We start from the raw sequence: 16,184 nt of genomic DNA on the forward strand, positions 1-16,184 counted from the left end.
GCCCGAGCCCATGCTGAAGGAATTAATCAGTTATCAAACACCACTAGTTGTCTGTCTATAATCACATACGTGAATCATAATTGGACCTTAAGATTTCCTAATAAAGAAAGGTTCCTAAGTATTTTTCTTCTAAAGGTTTAATTCTTTAACTAACAGTATCTACCAAATTTTCTCTCAGCCTGAATAACTTTGAACTTAGACTTCAACACAATCAACTTGATGCCTTTGTTTTCTTTTGTGAGATAATTGTGATAGTTGAAAGCTATTTGTAGGCCTATAATAATAATAAATGAAAGCAATATTCTCCAATATAGCTCATCAATGATGTAATAAAATTGTTTAACTATTGCTTTTATTTGTTTGTTTTTTTTTATAATAAAAATATTATTTCAAAATTTTTTATATACTTCTTTTGGCAGTTACGCAGTACCTAATTTTAGAGTTTTTGGAGCCTAAAGTTCCCAAATTTTTTGCTATGAGTTGTGCATCATGTGTAATCTTGTATACAAGACTGATTAATATTATTAACTTATACTTTTCAGTTGTCACCTACAGCTACAATTCAAGATGTAAAAAAAAGAATTTATAAAACAAGTAAGTAGGTTTGTTGTTTATCATTTGTTAAACATTTCAGTAAAAACAGTTTTCACGGTTTTATGTGATTTGTTTATAGCCTAAAAATTAGTGATAAAACTACTACTAACTTACAAAATTCACAATATTTGGTATTGGGAAGTATTATAGCTGTCTGAGATGATTTGCTTTTTATAGCAGAAACAAAATGCATGAATCTGAAAAGAAATGTGCTAAGAAAACGTGAACCCACTGTTCAATGTTAGGTGGTGTTACAGAAGAATACAGTATGAAGATTAAGGCACCAGGATAATTTTTTTTATGGGAAACTTATGGTTATTTAAACCCAAATTGTAGTTGAGTGGGAACACCAGAAAATGTATGTGAAGGAATTGATTAGCCCTTGTATTATTCCTTTGTTCTTCAGTACTATTTTAACAGGATAATATTCTCTGTAAGATTTTGATAGTATTTTGTTCATAGAGTGATGACGAAAGGATGCCAAAATTTGTTATATTTTGAATATAATTCTTGGTTTAAATTCCTCAGTAAATCATTTTACTACCAGCTTAATCCATATTTACTAAAGGACTATAATTTCTGAAACTGGTGTAACCAAAAGCAAAAGCTAGATCATACACAAAGTAAATCTAGGCTTTAAGAAGGTATAATAATAAATTATTTATGATTAATCTCTTCTACAGGTACTAAATTGTATCCAGAACGACAAGCTCTACGAGTGGATCCAAGTGAGTAGGAACAGTAAAATCTTCATTGCCTCATGTAATGAGAGCCTGTATGCCTTGGCTGTTTTGGAGATAATTGCTACTCTTAAATTTCGAAGCTTTTTACATATATAAAATAAGAACACGTTAATGTCATTCCTGAAATAATTAATAGAAGTTGTCGACTAAAAATGTTTTATTGTTTAGTCATGTTAATGCTGATTTATTATAAAATAGACAAAATATATTTTTAAGTATAAGATACATAAATGAAATAGTATTAAAACAAAAATGTAATTGGCTGTAAATCCTTTTTATACATTAAATATGATTGACTGAAACTACCAATTTTTTGTCAGTAAGATTTGATATAAATAAAAATATGAAACCAAATATATTTACATAATTCCCAGACTGCTGTGATTTTAGATTATATACAACTTGTTGTGCTTTTAGTGGGAATGTCCATTATTATCTTGTGTGATGATGTTCATGAATGTAGTCCAAGAGGTTTCAAATCAAATCATGAGAAATAAAAACATGTAACTTAAATAAAGAAATCATTAGTGACTGAGTTATTTCAAACTATAAATCAATAAAGTTTCTGTAGGACTATATGATTCAGAATTTATTGAAGGACACCACTTGATATAAATATGATTACAATGTTTAAATATTTGCTATGTGTTCTTAATTCTGCTTTACAGAAGGAAAGTCTCTCCCCGATGAAACAACATTAGAAACCTTGTCATTGAAAGATGAGAAGGTTCTTTTTCTGAAGGACCTTGGTCCTCAGATTGGCTGGAAAACTGTAAGTGTCTGAACCTGTACTGAACTGTGTTTGATTGTCAGTAATAGTAAATATAAGGAGTTAACATCTTAATAAAATATGTTCTTTTCACTCACTAGATCTGTTGTACGCATTTAACTTCAAAATCGTATTGTAACAGTTTCTTTATATAAGCTGTTCTTGGTGTCACGAGTTGAGGAATAGAAGTAATGAGGAGAACCTCATTTCAGGTATTTCTTTGGGAGTATACCGGTCCTTTAGTTCTTTACTTAGTCACATATTTGAGGCCAGCCTTGCTGTATGGGGTGGAAGCAGCAAGTGTGCCCAAACACACTGTTGTTCAGTAAGTATACAAAGTATGTTTTTGTAATTAGGTAAATGAAGTTTAACAGTTACTGTAAATATTTGTAGATCTTTTTTGTTATATAGTTTCCACATGTCTTCAGAATTATTTAAAGCATTGCATTAAAATATGAAGTTTACAGTAATGTATTGATTTTTGTACATGGCTCTATAATATAAAACAAAGCTATGAATTCCTGTTTAAAAATTTAATGAAATGTTTATATACAACTTCATTTTAAAAGATTAATTCTTATTTTATAAGAAGAAGAGAAGTAAAAACTACAAAGGGGTTGCTTTTGTGAATTATAACTGGAGAAGTGTCGTACCCTGTCATAACAGTGGTATTTGTAGGTACTTTCCTTCTATAAGTCCAGATCATATTTCATTACAAATATAAAAGTGTAAACTCTTCAAAGTTCTGTTTTACTGAGTTATAATGCAAGAAGGTCTACTACTGTGTTACATCATTTTGTTGGTTTCAAAACTATGCAAGACCATTGTCAGGCTCCTACAGAAAATAATTGTTTCAAGACTATTTGGAACTTTTTTTCTGCAGTATTAATCTAAATTTGTTGATATGTATAACATTTGAAGTGTCAGTTTTACATGCTGTACCACTCTAAAATCTTTATCTAACATTGCCGGAACATCTGGAGAAATCACAGTAATGTTTTAAAACTAAGCTACAGAAGGATACAGATTTGGTTGTCAGTAATGTTTTTAAACTAAGCTACAGAAAGATACAGATTTGGTTGTCAGTAATGTTTTTAAACTAAGCTACAGAAAGATACAGATTTGGTTGTCAGTAATGTTTTAAAACTAAGCTACAGAAGGATACAGATTTGGTTGTCAGTAATGTTTTAAAACTAAGCTACAGAAAGATACAAATTTGTTGTCAGTAATGTTTTAAACTAAGCTACAGAAGGATACAGATTTGGTTGTCAGTAATGTTTTTAAACTAAGCTACAGAAAGATACAGATTTGGTTGTCAGTAATGTTTTAAAACTAAGCTACAGAAAGATACAGATTTGGTTGTACTGTTACCAGAATAAATCACCTTATGGTGAGAGAAAGCTAATTTCACAAACTATACTGTTTAATTAGTGTTACAAAAGATGCATTTTCAGCATATAATTTTAATGAGAATGTAACTTATAAAATTTAATTTATTTGTTAAAGATTTGAAATTTATAAGTTTGAATAGACCACAGATGTTGTTGTTTTTAAGTGGGAAGCTGTGCTTATTATTGAAATGTTATTTTTGACAATTGTAAGTAGCCATCATTAATTGGAGAAGAAAATTGCTTTCTGTAAGACTTAGTTTGTTCTATCATGTTTGTTTAAAGAATATTAATATTTATAATGTTTTTGTTTTTACAGTTTAGCAGCTATGTGCTGGTCTATTCACTACTGTAAACGGATCATAGAAACACTTTTTGTTCATCGATTTTCACATGGGACTATGCCTATCAAGAACCTCTTTAAGGTAGTTTTACGTAAAGAACTATATGAATTTTTCAGAATAAAAGAAATAAGTTAGTAAAGTTATCAAAAAATAATCATTGTTCCAGAAATACTACAACATTTTCAACTAATACTAACTTCCCATTTTGTCTCAGTAACTGAGTATCCTTTGTTTACAAATAATGTTTCATATGTTTATTTAAATCAATATCACTATTTTCCAGCTAGTCTATAGAAAAATTAAAAATGTTTCGTAACATCACTTGCATAAATTCATGGTCTGAGGTTTTGGTGCTTTTTCATTGTGCTCTGTATACAATACAGTCTTTCTTAGTTTTAGCTATTGTCCACTTATGAACCATCTGGCTGATGCATAAAGCCCCCAACAAATAAAACATTTTTTGTCAGACTGTACATCTGTTGTTGCTGAAAATCACAGGAGTTCTGAACTGTTCCATTTTGGTAAACTTAATCTTTCTGTTTTTCTCTTTGAGTTTGAATTTTTTGTTTTATTTAGTTTTGTGAATAAGGTGATAGTCGAGAGATTTTACTCTCTGGTTTAGAATCCAAGAAATCTTGAACGACAAAAATTACTGTTTTTTGAACCCATAAAAACTATAAAATTTTATTACACTTAGGATTTTCTGTTGCTGGTTTTTTAATTTGAACATAGGAATCTCTTGACAAAGTCATTTCTGTATTCTGTAGATGTACAGAATTTTGTTGTGATTTTATAATAAACAGTAAAAAACACTGTTTTGTTCTACCAATATTTGCCTCTTCCTTAACAAGAAACAATTTCATGGCATTATAACCTGAGAATACAAGGTATTTTTACTTCAAATGCTTGTCAGTGAGGTCCAGAGGAACACATTGTGCTGTATGTAAACAAATATACACCTGCTTATGCTCATTGCTGGGGAGAAAAAAGGTGTATATACATAGGAAAATTAAAGATGTTTTCAGAATTACTGAACTGTATAAAATCTGTATAACTTACTGATGAATATCAACTTTGTCTTTCTATATATGATGGTTAAAACAGTAAGGTTTTACCTTAAGAATGTGTCTTTAGGTATTGTATTCATTGAATAAACTGCCTTGTGTGAGAGGAACCTTCTTTTTTTTTCCCTATAAATTATAGACAGTAGAGAGTGTGGTGGATTAGTTGTTAGTTTATTAACAATAAGTTCTGTTCTGCAACAGTTTCAAGTTTATGTCTTTATTAGTATTTTGGTGGATTCTAACAATGAAATGACATTTTTTTTTTAAAAGAACACTCCGTTAGAATGCATAGTTCTGTTCTGTTTCAACTCTTGTCATTTGTATAATGTTTTCTTGTGTGTGCAATTTTGTATCTTTTCTCTAGGCCAAGATCGTGTTCTTCAGTTGTCCACTTTCGTTGTTAAATCCTCTTTGTTACCTCTGTATAGTTGATTTAATCCAGCATGTTATTGCAGGTAGATCATGTCAGCTGGCCCTGTTTCTCTCTAGACCATTCTTCACGTTCTCTGCTTGGTGAGGTCTTGATGTTTCTGGAGTTAGACTGGAGATGTTATGGAGTCTCCAGTCTCTGCATTCTACACTGTCATTACTAAAGCTTTGGATTCATTCCTGAATAATGTGGTTTCTTAGTGGAATGATGGGTATTTGTACATGGCCATGATAACTTTTTTCTAACCATGATGATGCTAAGATGTGCCATGTGATTCATGGGTAGTTGTTTTAGAAGGACTTAGTGAGTGATTGTTAACTCTGTGGAGAAATTGCATTGTATATGGTGCAGATTCAGTAGAAAAATGCATCAAAACCACCTTTACTATCAATGTATATGAATGAAATTAACATTATAATGTATTTTGTGATTCAAAGTTTTATGTTATATATGCTTTAATTCCTTTATTTTGAAAGAAACCTTTAAAAAAATACTTAACTTCTGGTTTTGTTGTCACGTGACCTAGGAGCTACGAGAAATCTCAACTTTTGCAATTTGTATCGACTCAAATAATGCCAGTCTTGTAGAAGTATGTTTAGACAATTAATTATGTTTAATTGCCCTAAGCTTCAAGGTTCTTTGAGTAGAAACAAGTAATAAACTTTGTCAACCCCCTGATGGGTGCCATGCCCATCTCCTATACTTTTGCTTGAGCTTTATAACATCATGTAGTTGCTACATATACATGTATATAGTCATTAGAAAGAGCTTATTTTTCAGTATAATCTACCAATGGTTATTTTGAAATTGATGTGCAGTTTTTGTCATCTGGTAGATATAACTGCCTGTAGTATTGTTGGCTGTTTGTTTTTGTTTAACTAAATATGTTATAGTTAGAGAGACAGTTAAATTGTATTTAGGTCTTACTTTTATAGCTCGGATAATTATGTATTATTTATGTTATAAATTGCACAATTGAAAGGTTTAAACATTTTTTAAACTTGCATCATACTTTGCCTCAGTTCTCAATGCTTAAGATCTTGCACGAGGGTAAGATAATTTTGCCAAAGTCTTATGCATCTCTGCTGAAGATACTGTTAAAGGGCACTGTTAAATTGTGCTGAGATGACTAATTAAAGGTAAAGGACAGAAAAAGAAAATAAAACATTAAAAATTAACTACATGTGAAAAGGAAAAGACCTGAAATCATGAATACAACCAAAAGATCTTTTAAGATATTGTATGAAGAATTAAAAGGTATGTACATGTTTTATATTTCTGAATTTTAAACACTTCATTGCACTGTATGTTGATAATACATACAGTTAGTGATGTGGTAGAGAAAATGAAAAATAAAATATAAACATCTTTCTCAAAAAACCTTTTGATATTAATTTAGGAGGTTCTAGAGGTTATGCAAATAACTCCAAAACTGTAAGATGAAAAAGTATTTGTATACTTAAAATGAAAAGCACCCTGCACTTGAACTATTAAGAGTTTGAGTGCAAATAACTACAACAGATAAATAATATATTTTTAGTAGAAATACTTAATTAAAGTAATGTTATTCTTTGTGTACAAGATACTTATAATCTTTAATAAAATTTTACCAGTTATTATGAAGATACATTTTTAATTTCACAATTACAGTATGTATTGTTGCACTTGTATCATTACTCAGACAGGGTTGTGTATTTTACACAACCCCGCTGAGAATCAATTCTTTCAAAATTCTACTGAACAAGTAAAACATAGTAATAGGCTTAACATCATTTAATACATTACCTAAACTTATTATCAAAAGTAATATGATATTTTTTTTATTAAAGAATTCATTTCACTCTAATTTCTGTTAGCAAACATATCATTATTTTACAATATAATTAAAGCATTAACAAGGTATTAAATATTCTTAAGTTTTAAATTCATTTTTCTAAACTTGTTTTGAGTTTGTAACTGTTGTTTACTGGTACCCTAAAAACACGAGTCTCACAAAAACATTTTATACAAAATACCATCAATATTGCAATTACTCCCTCTATTTCTTGCTTAGATCTCCTGTGTGTTTTACGTAGAAGTAAATACTTTCATCCAATTTTATGTCGTAAAAGGTAAGAACATAAAAGTACTCAATGTGATGCGACATGTGGATCCACATTGACAGAAAATGGTGTAAAAAATACAAGTTGGTAATTTTAGTGTTGAATAAATCAAAATATAATAATCTTCAATGTCTTTCTAACTGAATAAACATAAGTAGACAAATGTGAGAGATTGTTTCAAATAAAAGCCTGAAAATGTTTCTTAAAATTATATAGCTAAGAACTTTGTCATTCTATATTAGCATAATATGAAGACAAGATTTTTACAGAATAATTTATTTTCTTATTAATTTTGATAGTTTTAGTATATATTTTTTTTAGAATACTTCCTTTCACTTCATCTTGACATGTCGAGGAACTACTTTTAACACTTTGAGTGTTTTGATTCTGTTTTTTTATTTTGCAGAACTGCTCATATTACTGGCTGTTTGGACTTTACATTGGGTATTACATCAATCATCCATTATATATGCCCCCTAGTGAGTATTTTTTACAATAACTGTTAAAAATGTAAAATACATTGTTATTATATAGTACTTGGCTTAGTACCATTCTGCATCTGATCAACATTTAGTTCTGCCTTTATTTCTAGTTTAATAGTGTTTCAGTAATATTAGATTTTGTTTTTGCTTATCTTAAAAATGACTTAACTTGGTTCTAATAATTTCAAATTGTCCAAAGCATACATATAACTATTTTTTTCACCTGGTGTAGAAGTAGAGGTAGTAGTAAAACAAAGACTTTAAATCTTTCATGTTATTACTACTTGATTTGATATTTTCAGGTTCTGATTTATACTATACAAATGTGTTAAGCTTAGTTTATTGTTTCCAATTGAAAACTCTAAGATTCTCTTTAGTGTTACTTGTGCCCTGTTTTTTTTCTTTGTTTGTTTGTTAATGTTGAGGTACTTTGAAATATTTTTATTATCATATGGTGAATAATCATTCTGAACTTTTTTTTTACATTTTAGATCAATGTTTTAAATATAACATTTTGTATTAATTATAACTTGTAGCAAATAAGTATAGAAAGATCCACTTGAACAATATTGAATATTCAGGGTAACTTAACACAGGTTATTAGAGAAATGAACATTAAGATTTGTCAGTTTGTGTACATATTTCAGAATGTCTGATGTAAAGTTTTCTTTGTGGTGAATAAAATATTCTTTGTGTACTGTTGACTTAAATATCTCACTGAGTAAGTGTATGTATGCATTTAAAGTTTCTGAACCTAATTTTCCATTTAATGAAAACTGAAATTCTGTATGATACTGTTTTGAAGAATGTTTAGGAATTTGGTCCAACCTGAAGCCTGGCAGATAAATTGATGAAGTTCCTGAGCAACTGTAATGTATATTAGATATTTTCAAAGTTTTTATGTGGTGAGCTTTACTTAGTTTTGTTTTTATTTCTATTCCCATAGTGTTTGGAGACCTTCAGATGTATCTTGGACTTGCTGGTTTTATTGTAAGTTTATATTATGGTGTAGGAATTAATTGCAAGTTTCACACACAACAAGTGTTTACAAATGGTTCATTTTTTCTTCATTTAGCATAGTTAATACTGAAAATGGTTAAATTTCTCATACAAAATCTCTGTAACCTACTAGTAACCTCCAGATAATTATCAAACTCCTTTTTTTTATAAAAAACTATATTTTATATGTTATTTTTACTATTTTATCTCTGTATGGGTTTAGTTGATTTGACCAACCTCGTAACCACCATAAACAATTAGGAAATAGATATAAATTATGCTGTAGAATGACTACAGATTATAACACGAAACCACAAATGTTTAGTCTAAATAGTTTAAATCTCATGATATTATTATTTTTATTTTATGGACCATTCAGCCGTGTCTGACTAACATTACAAAAGTTGAAATGACGCTGCGTATGTGCACTCATGTTACCATATCCAGTAGTATAAAACTGGCCTTTACAAAGTGCAACTGTCTTAGCTTTGTCCTAATAGACCAGTATTTTGTAGAATACAATTACATTTCAGTTATAATACATTACATAGCAGTTCAATAAACTTTTGAATGTAAGTCTACAAATGTGATGACATGCCCTCTGACCCCTACCTGTATCAGAAAGGTTAAAGTGTGAGTGTGTTTTGTTTTTACCTCCCTTGATTGTAATAATTGTATCTGGTTTTTATCTGGAGATAAAACTTCTCGTTAACTTTTTTTTTTATTTACTATGCGTTTTCTTTCCATCTAAGAATTATAATATTGTACAGTATTTCTGCTTGGCTACAGTTACAAATTTCAATTCAAATTTACCAAATTACGAAAACGTTTATTACAAACATGCTGTGCTAGAAAGTTAATTTTCAATCTTTAACATATCAGTCATTCATATCAGGGATACGGCATGTGTGTAATCAATTCCTTTAGTTTTAAATTGAATTTCAACAAATTTCTTGTACAATGATTATATAAGGAGGGAAGAAAGTCATTTCTGACTTTGTACAACTTTCTTAGGTGTGTAATCAGTTTCTTATCAAAGTTTCAACTACTTTTATACTGTAAGAAATAGACAAAACTTTTGATTTCACCTTTTTTTTTATAATTCCTGAGTAGTGGACATATACCAACTCTCCAGAGGGAGAACTGTCCCCCATTTTTTTATGGAGTTTGTCCCCCCCCCCCCCCTAATTCTGTAATCATCTGTTTCCTCAGTTTTACGAGGAATTTTACAAAAACTAGCAGGTAATTTATATGAGAGTGAATTAATGTAAAGGCAGTTTGTGTGTGTACATCTGTATATGTGAACTTTTTAGGGGTGCAGCACTTATAATCCTTGGGTCCTAAATACGCAAAATTAGGAGATATAAGTAGTGAACCTTAGATCTTTATTGTGACTTAAAATGTCACAATTGTACCACAAACTGAACTGTTTTTTGTTATGAAATGTAATCTAGTTTTACTCTTAAGCCCAGTTAATTTTTAAAGGTTCTTATGATAAATGGTAGAAGTATCATAGAACAGACGTCTAAGTAATTGTACAGCTTTTTAATCAGGTTTATTCAGGTTGTAAGGGTTGGTAGATTATAGCACAGACAAGTTAACATCATATCATTGTTAAATTGTTAGCAGATTTTGTTAAGTGATAAGCTTTAATCATGGAGAAGAAGAGATGTTTACATGAAAATCATGTTTAATCAGCATTAGAAAAACACGTAGGTTCAAGAAATCTTGATAGAAATGAATAAAAAACCCTATAACCCAAGCGCTTTTGAAAGGTCCATCTTTTGAAATAACACTGTTCAAGTTTTTATAGTCATATGTGAAAGCTTCATGGGCACTGTAGTGGCAGTAAGTGTGGGACTGATTTCATTAACGTGTTAATTTTTATACACAAATTACATGTTGACCAAACCTAGCCGACTGACATCATAAATAGAAGGTTAATGGGCACTGTAGTGGCTGTAGGTGTGGGACTGATTTAATAAACAGGTATTAATTTGAATACACAAATTACCTTTTGAGCAGCCCTAGCCCACTGACATCAGAAAAAAACAACAACCTGTACATAACAAATATATGTATGAGTAGAAAACTGTTGTCCTTAAATTTAAAATATGAATCAGAAAAAATAATTATTCTTAAATTTATATCCAAAAACTAAAATGCTGATTAGATTTTCCCAGTTTTTTTCAAATCCTTTCATGAAAATATTGTTTTTCCATAAAAGAAATTGCTCGTTATTTTCTAGTTTAAAGATTTGAGATTTCATCACACTATACTGTATGTTAGTTTTATGTTTATCTCCAGTACACCTCAAATAAAAGCTATTAACTTACTTTTGGTGATAACTTGGTAATGTTATATTAAGTTGTTGGAAAATGCTGTCAAATAATTTTATATCTATTTACATTACTTCTTGGAGTTTGTCTTGCTTTATTTCTTCATTTTATGTATAGGGGTAAAGTGTTAGACTGGGTGATAATTTTACAGTAATTTAGTACATTTAAACAGATGAGTAAATACAAAAACTTAATCATAAGATGACACTGTCTTTCTTGGTACTGTTACTGTGATCGAGCAGAGACATTTCCAACTTTCAGCACATGTACATGATGTGGTAAACCAAAGTTTTGTATAAAAGGAATTGTTTATTAATATGTTTGTATCAAGTGGTCTGTAATACATATGTTACAGATAGATTCTAAGGTAAAATACAACCTGTTTCATTTAAGCTCAAGTAAGATGCATGTTTTCCACCCTGGTAATTAGGGGCTGGAAAAAGAGTTGGGAAGGTTAGAGGTATTTGCTGTTGAGATTTTGGTGGTGCAACACCCATTGTGTTATGATGAATTTATTTATTTTTTCTCTCAAATTAGCTTAATATATATATTACTGGAAAAAAAACTTACTAACATTAAGGTGAAACCTGCTTACAAAGTTTCAAGAAATTAATCCTTTGATTTCAAACTTGAAACAAATAGGTTTACTTCAACAGAAAAGTTTTCCTTTGGCATTAATTAATAGAATGATTAAAAGGTACTTTCTAAAATACTACAAACCTTGAGTAAAGTTCAGGTTCTTTATCTAACCATGATGAATTTACTTATCCAGCTTACTCTAAATTCACAGAGAAAATATAGAACAATGACTTTATGTTGAATGTTTTTGCATGTTAATTTAAAACCTGAAAGTCTGTTATCAAAATTCCTACATTCATGTATACACTTGCTCTATGTACATTTTAAAAATTCTGTCTATCAGATTGAAAATTGTTTATTTGTATGTATTAAAGAAGATTCAAAGCTGAGCATATTTGGGAATTAGATCCTTGTGTTCTGCCACAATGAAGTAGGGTTAGTGTGAGTCTTTTGCCAAAGAATTTATAACTGAATAATCTTTAAGATGAGCAAACTCTATGTAGAAAAAGTTGGTCATACACCAACCTTTAAGTCTGAGCTTGATAAGAATCAACTTAAAAAAACTAGTTGGTAAACTATTTGTGTCAGAGGCTATGCTATTAAGCCGAGAGCTTGTTAAAAAAAAAAAAAATTTAGATGAATTTGGAGCATGTTTTACCCTAAAATATTTTTAGTTGTATGACAAGCCTAAGTAATCAACTATACATAATATTGAAGATTATAAGGAAATAATAGTTAAGATACTATATTTGCTAGACCTATGCAGGTTATGGATTAGTCATTTTCAATATACGTGAAAGAACCCCCACTGGCTCAGTGGTAAGCCTGTGGACTTATAACTAAAATCAGGTTTCAATATCTGTGGTAGTTACAGAGCAGATAACATATCATATAGCTTTGTGCTTAACAAACAAACAAACAGACCAATTTGTTTGCTTTTGAAATTTGAACAAGGTAATGACTTTGGGTTATAGTTGTATATGGAGATCATTGATAAAAGCCATACTCAAAGTATATTTTATTTTTGTGTTGTCAAACATTCCTACTTTACATGAATACAGGATCAGTGTTGTTACGTGTCTTAACACTCACCTGTGCTGTGATTACCCTGTTTTTATTCACTCCTTTGGACCTTTTTTGGTCAAGACATTGTACCAGCTGTGTCAGGAATGAATGAGTTCTATGTATTTAATTTTTTTTATTGTTGATTTTCAAAGTATAATTTAGTTTTTGTTTTTTCCTCCCAGAAAAATGAGCTTGGAAACCTCAGTATTCATCTTGCACTAAAAAACTTGAGGCCACCTGGTGAGTGTTTATCAACTGTATACTGTAAAGCCTGTTGTTGTTTAATGATATCAAATGTTTGAATAAGCTTTAATTAATATATTTTTTTGGGTGTGATAAAAAGTATATAAATGTAACTACTATCTAATTGATACTTGAAACTGTCGATACTTGGTGAAACTCCATAATTACATAATTGAGGAAAAAAAGACAGTTTTGTACGTTTCACTAATACATTATTTATTCACGATTGTGAATAAATGATGTATTTGTGAAATGTACAGAACTGTCTTTTTTTTTTCTTAAATTCTGTAACTACTATATTTTTCCTGCCTTATTTAAGTAGGGAGGAAGGCATATCATATTCCTGTATTTACACAGTGCCAATTTGATGATTGTATAGTAAAATGAATGACCATATATTTCAAAATATTTAAATTCATAAGTTCCATTTTTATCCTGTATTATCATAAAACTTGAATCACTCATCTACTTATCACTGGTAGATGGTGAATGTTGTATTAATTTCTAAACAGGATACTACCCTAGACTATCATTTTTACATAGGTAGTATTTCCCATGCTGTTATAATGTATTCGTAACTATAACAGTCAATTTCTACACTAAAGTTATGATTCTTGGCTAACTGTTAACAAAGTGATATTTTTAGAAAATCTTCTTGTGTTTCTGAGGTAGTTTCCAACTGTTTCCTAAACTTTTATAAGAAAAAAAAATGATTTTATTGATATTATGGCCAGTTCTTAATGATTTGTTACTAGTGCTACAAGGTGCACATAAAAAAAAAGAAACTATTTACATGTGAAATCAGAAATTGTTTCAAAAGTTTCATTATGTTGTAAATAACTGCTTGTTGTGTGGACACATACAGCTGTTGAATGTGAAGTGAAGGAAAGAACATTACTTTTCTTTAAGCTTGTTATACTCTGTATTTCTACTTTTGATCTAACAATCTAGTTTTAAAGATCTAACTTATAGAAAGTGTACAGAAATTACCCCCCTTCCCAGATTAGTTCACTAACTTTTTTCCATTGATTTTATTTTACTTGGGTAAAATATTTACCTTTCTCTTTCTATAAAATTGCTTACAATCTCATGCTTAGTTCTAAATCTGTCTTGATATAGGTGTCGTGAAATTTGTCTGGTCACTTTTTATAATGTAAGTTTTTTTATCCATAATAACAAACAGGTGTGTTAAACTGTGTTGGTGATATGTGTTTTCCACATTATTCAGGCACCAAGGTTAGGAAGGTTCCTGTTCCCACGTCAAACCCTTTCACTCATCTGTTTAATTTTGTCTCGTGCCCAAACTACACGTACGAGGTGATGTCTTGGGTGTGTTTCACAATCATGACCCAGTGCTTACCAGGTATGTAGGAACAGTTGTGGCCATACATACATGCACCTTATAATTGTAATGTCATTTGGAAATTGTAAAGTAAATATCAAACTTGTCCTAATTTCTCAATCTTTGTTAAAGCCTTAGGATGAATATTAGCTATTTGATTTCTCAATTAATACCAAACAGTAAGGGGAAGAATTCTAATTACAAAAGTACTAACTTGAAACCTTAACTACCAGGAAACTATGATTGTATCTGCAAGGTGTTGCAAAAATACATACAGACCAAGTTTTCTGTGAACTTTTAACACTTTTTCTTAGTTATGAAAGTGATATTTCGAGTTCCATGCTGAGTCCTTCATCAAGTCTGATTTTTGTGAGTGTTGCAGTCCTGAGAGACTCCTTGCCTGTGTAAACGTTAGTTTTATCAAGTTACTGTAGAATATGTTTTCAAATAATCCTATTTTCTAGGCCTTCATTGACTTTTCATCTCTTTAATTTTTTTTCCCTGAGATCTTTAATTGTCATTATTTTCCAATATTTATAATTGTGTGCTTGGTCATAAGTATCCAGCTGTAGCAGGTTTAGGAGCCTTGCTGCTTCTGTTATGAACTCTGGAGAATGTGTAAGAAACTTATTATCAGAATTTCACTCAAACAAGGTAAAAGTCGTCAGGAGAAGCTCATAAAGAAACCTCAATACATATATTGTGCATGCTTACAAACTCCAAGATATATCATCTATAAAAGATTGTTCAGTGTTGTGAATATATATGGTTAAGATTAACCTGTGTCATCAGTCGGAAAAGTTTAAAGCATTAATTGTGTACAAAGTAGAACCATGAACTGTTTCTAACTTTCAAGTCTGATATTACTTTACTGCAATGGATAAATGAAAATGTGATACTCAACCATTAAACAGTTCAGTATGTGTAGTACTAATGATACTCCCCTCTCAGGTGGAGTTCCTGATGAAAATATGATCATAAATTAAGTTTAAATGCTAATTTGCTAATGGTTAAAATGACTGTAAAGTGAGAAGTGTCTTTCCTTGCCCATCCCAGTTTGTATATGATGCAGATTATTTGATGTACTTTGCTGCTTCTGTGTTTTTATTTTTATTGTTATGACAGCGGAATTCGTGCCATGCTGAGAGCATGCGTGCTGGAGTTTCTCGAAGGATCATGAATGTTCCTGGCAACTCTAGTTTGTTCAGGGTGCCCTCTTTTTTCTTTTTTTTTGTATATAAGCCTGGCGAGAAAAACCAGCGCAATTACAGAGGCAGATAGATTGAAGAGATATAGATAGAGTGAAGAGATAGATATTTGAGTCAAGTGAACAGTAGGCACCATAAGTAAAGTGTGTGAATCACTGTGATTTATATCGTGTGTTATAAAAGTTGCTAAGGGTATTACAAAGTTTGTATCGAGAAAGAATAAACTAGTTTTAATCAAGAAGGGAATTGTATCGCTGAAGTTTTACTGGAAATTGTCAAACAAGCAGATATGTAACAAATTGGTGTCAGAGAGTGGGATAGAAAAAAAAAAGATGGAGAAGTGGCAAATCAGACTACAGCTTAGCAGATTTGATGGTAGCAATGCAAGAACAGCAAAAGAAACAAGAAGAACGAGAAAATAAACAAGAAAAGAAATGACAAGAACGAGAAAAGAAACAAGAAGAACGAGAAAATAAACAAGAAAAGAAATGAC

At 30.3% G+C, this 16,184-nt stretch overlaps 1 protein-coding gene across 1 annotated transcript in view; it reads left to right on the plus strand.

The window, feature by feature from the left end:
• LOC106468002 (very-long-chain enoyl-CoA reductase-like) overlaps window positions 1-14,527 on the plus strand; it is a 25,748-nt gene extending 11,221 nt beyond the window's left edge. The window contains exons 3-11 of the mRNA XM_013928396.2: window positions 543-594; window positions 1,278-1,322; window positions 2,006-2,109; window positions 2,319-2,431; window positions 3,814-3,919; window positions 7,841-7,913; window positions 8,863-8,906; window positions 13,081-13,138; window positions 14,370-14,527. Of these exons, the coding sequence (XP_013783850.1) occupies window positions 543-594; window positions 1,278-1,322; window positions 2,006-2,109; window positions 2,319-2,431; window positions 3,814-3,919; window positions 7,841-7,913; window positions 8,863-8,906; window positions 13,081-13,138; window positions 14,370-14,512 (738 nt within the window). The 3' untranslated portion in view covers window positions 14,513-14,527. The remainder of the gene's footprint in view (window positions 1-542; window positions 595-1,277; window positions 1,323-2,005; window positions 2,110-2,318; window positions 2,432-3,813; window positions 3,920-7,840; window positions 7,914-8,862; window positions 8,907-13,080; window positions 13,139-14,369) is intronic.
• Window positions 14,528-16,184: the final 1,657 nt, after the last annotated feature.

This window comes from Limulus polyphemus, unplaced genomic scaffold, assembly GCF_000517525.1.
Source record: "Limulus polyphemus unplaced genomic scaffold, Limulus_polyphemus-2.1.2 Scaffold2825, whole genome shotgun sequence".
In the NCBI taxonomy this organism is placed as follows: domain Eukaryota; kingdom Metazoa; phylum Arthropoda; class Merostomata; order Xiphosura; family Limulidae; genus Limulus; species Limulus polyphemus.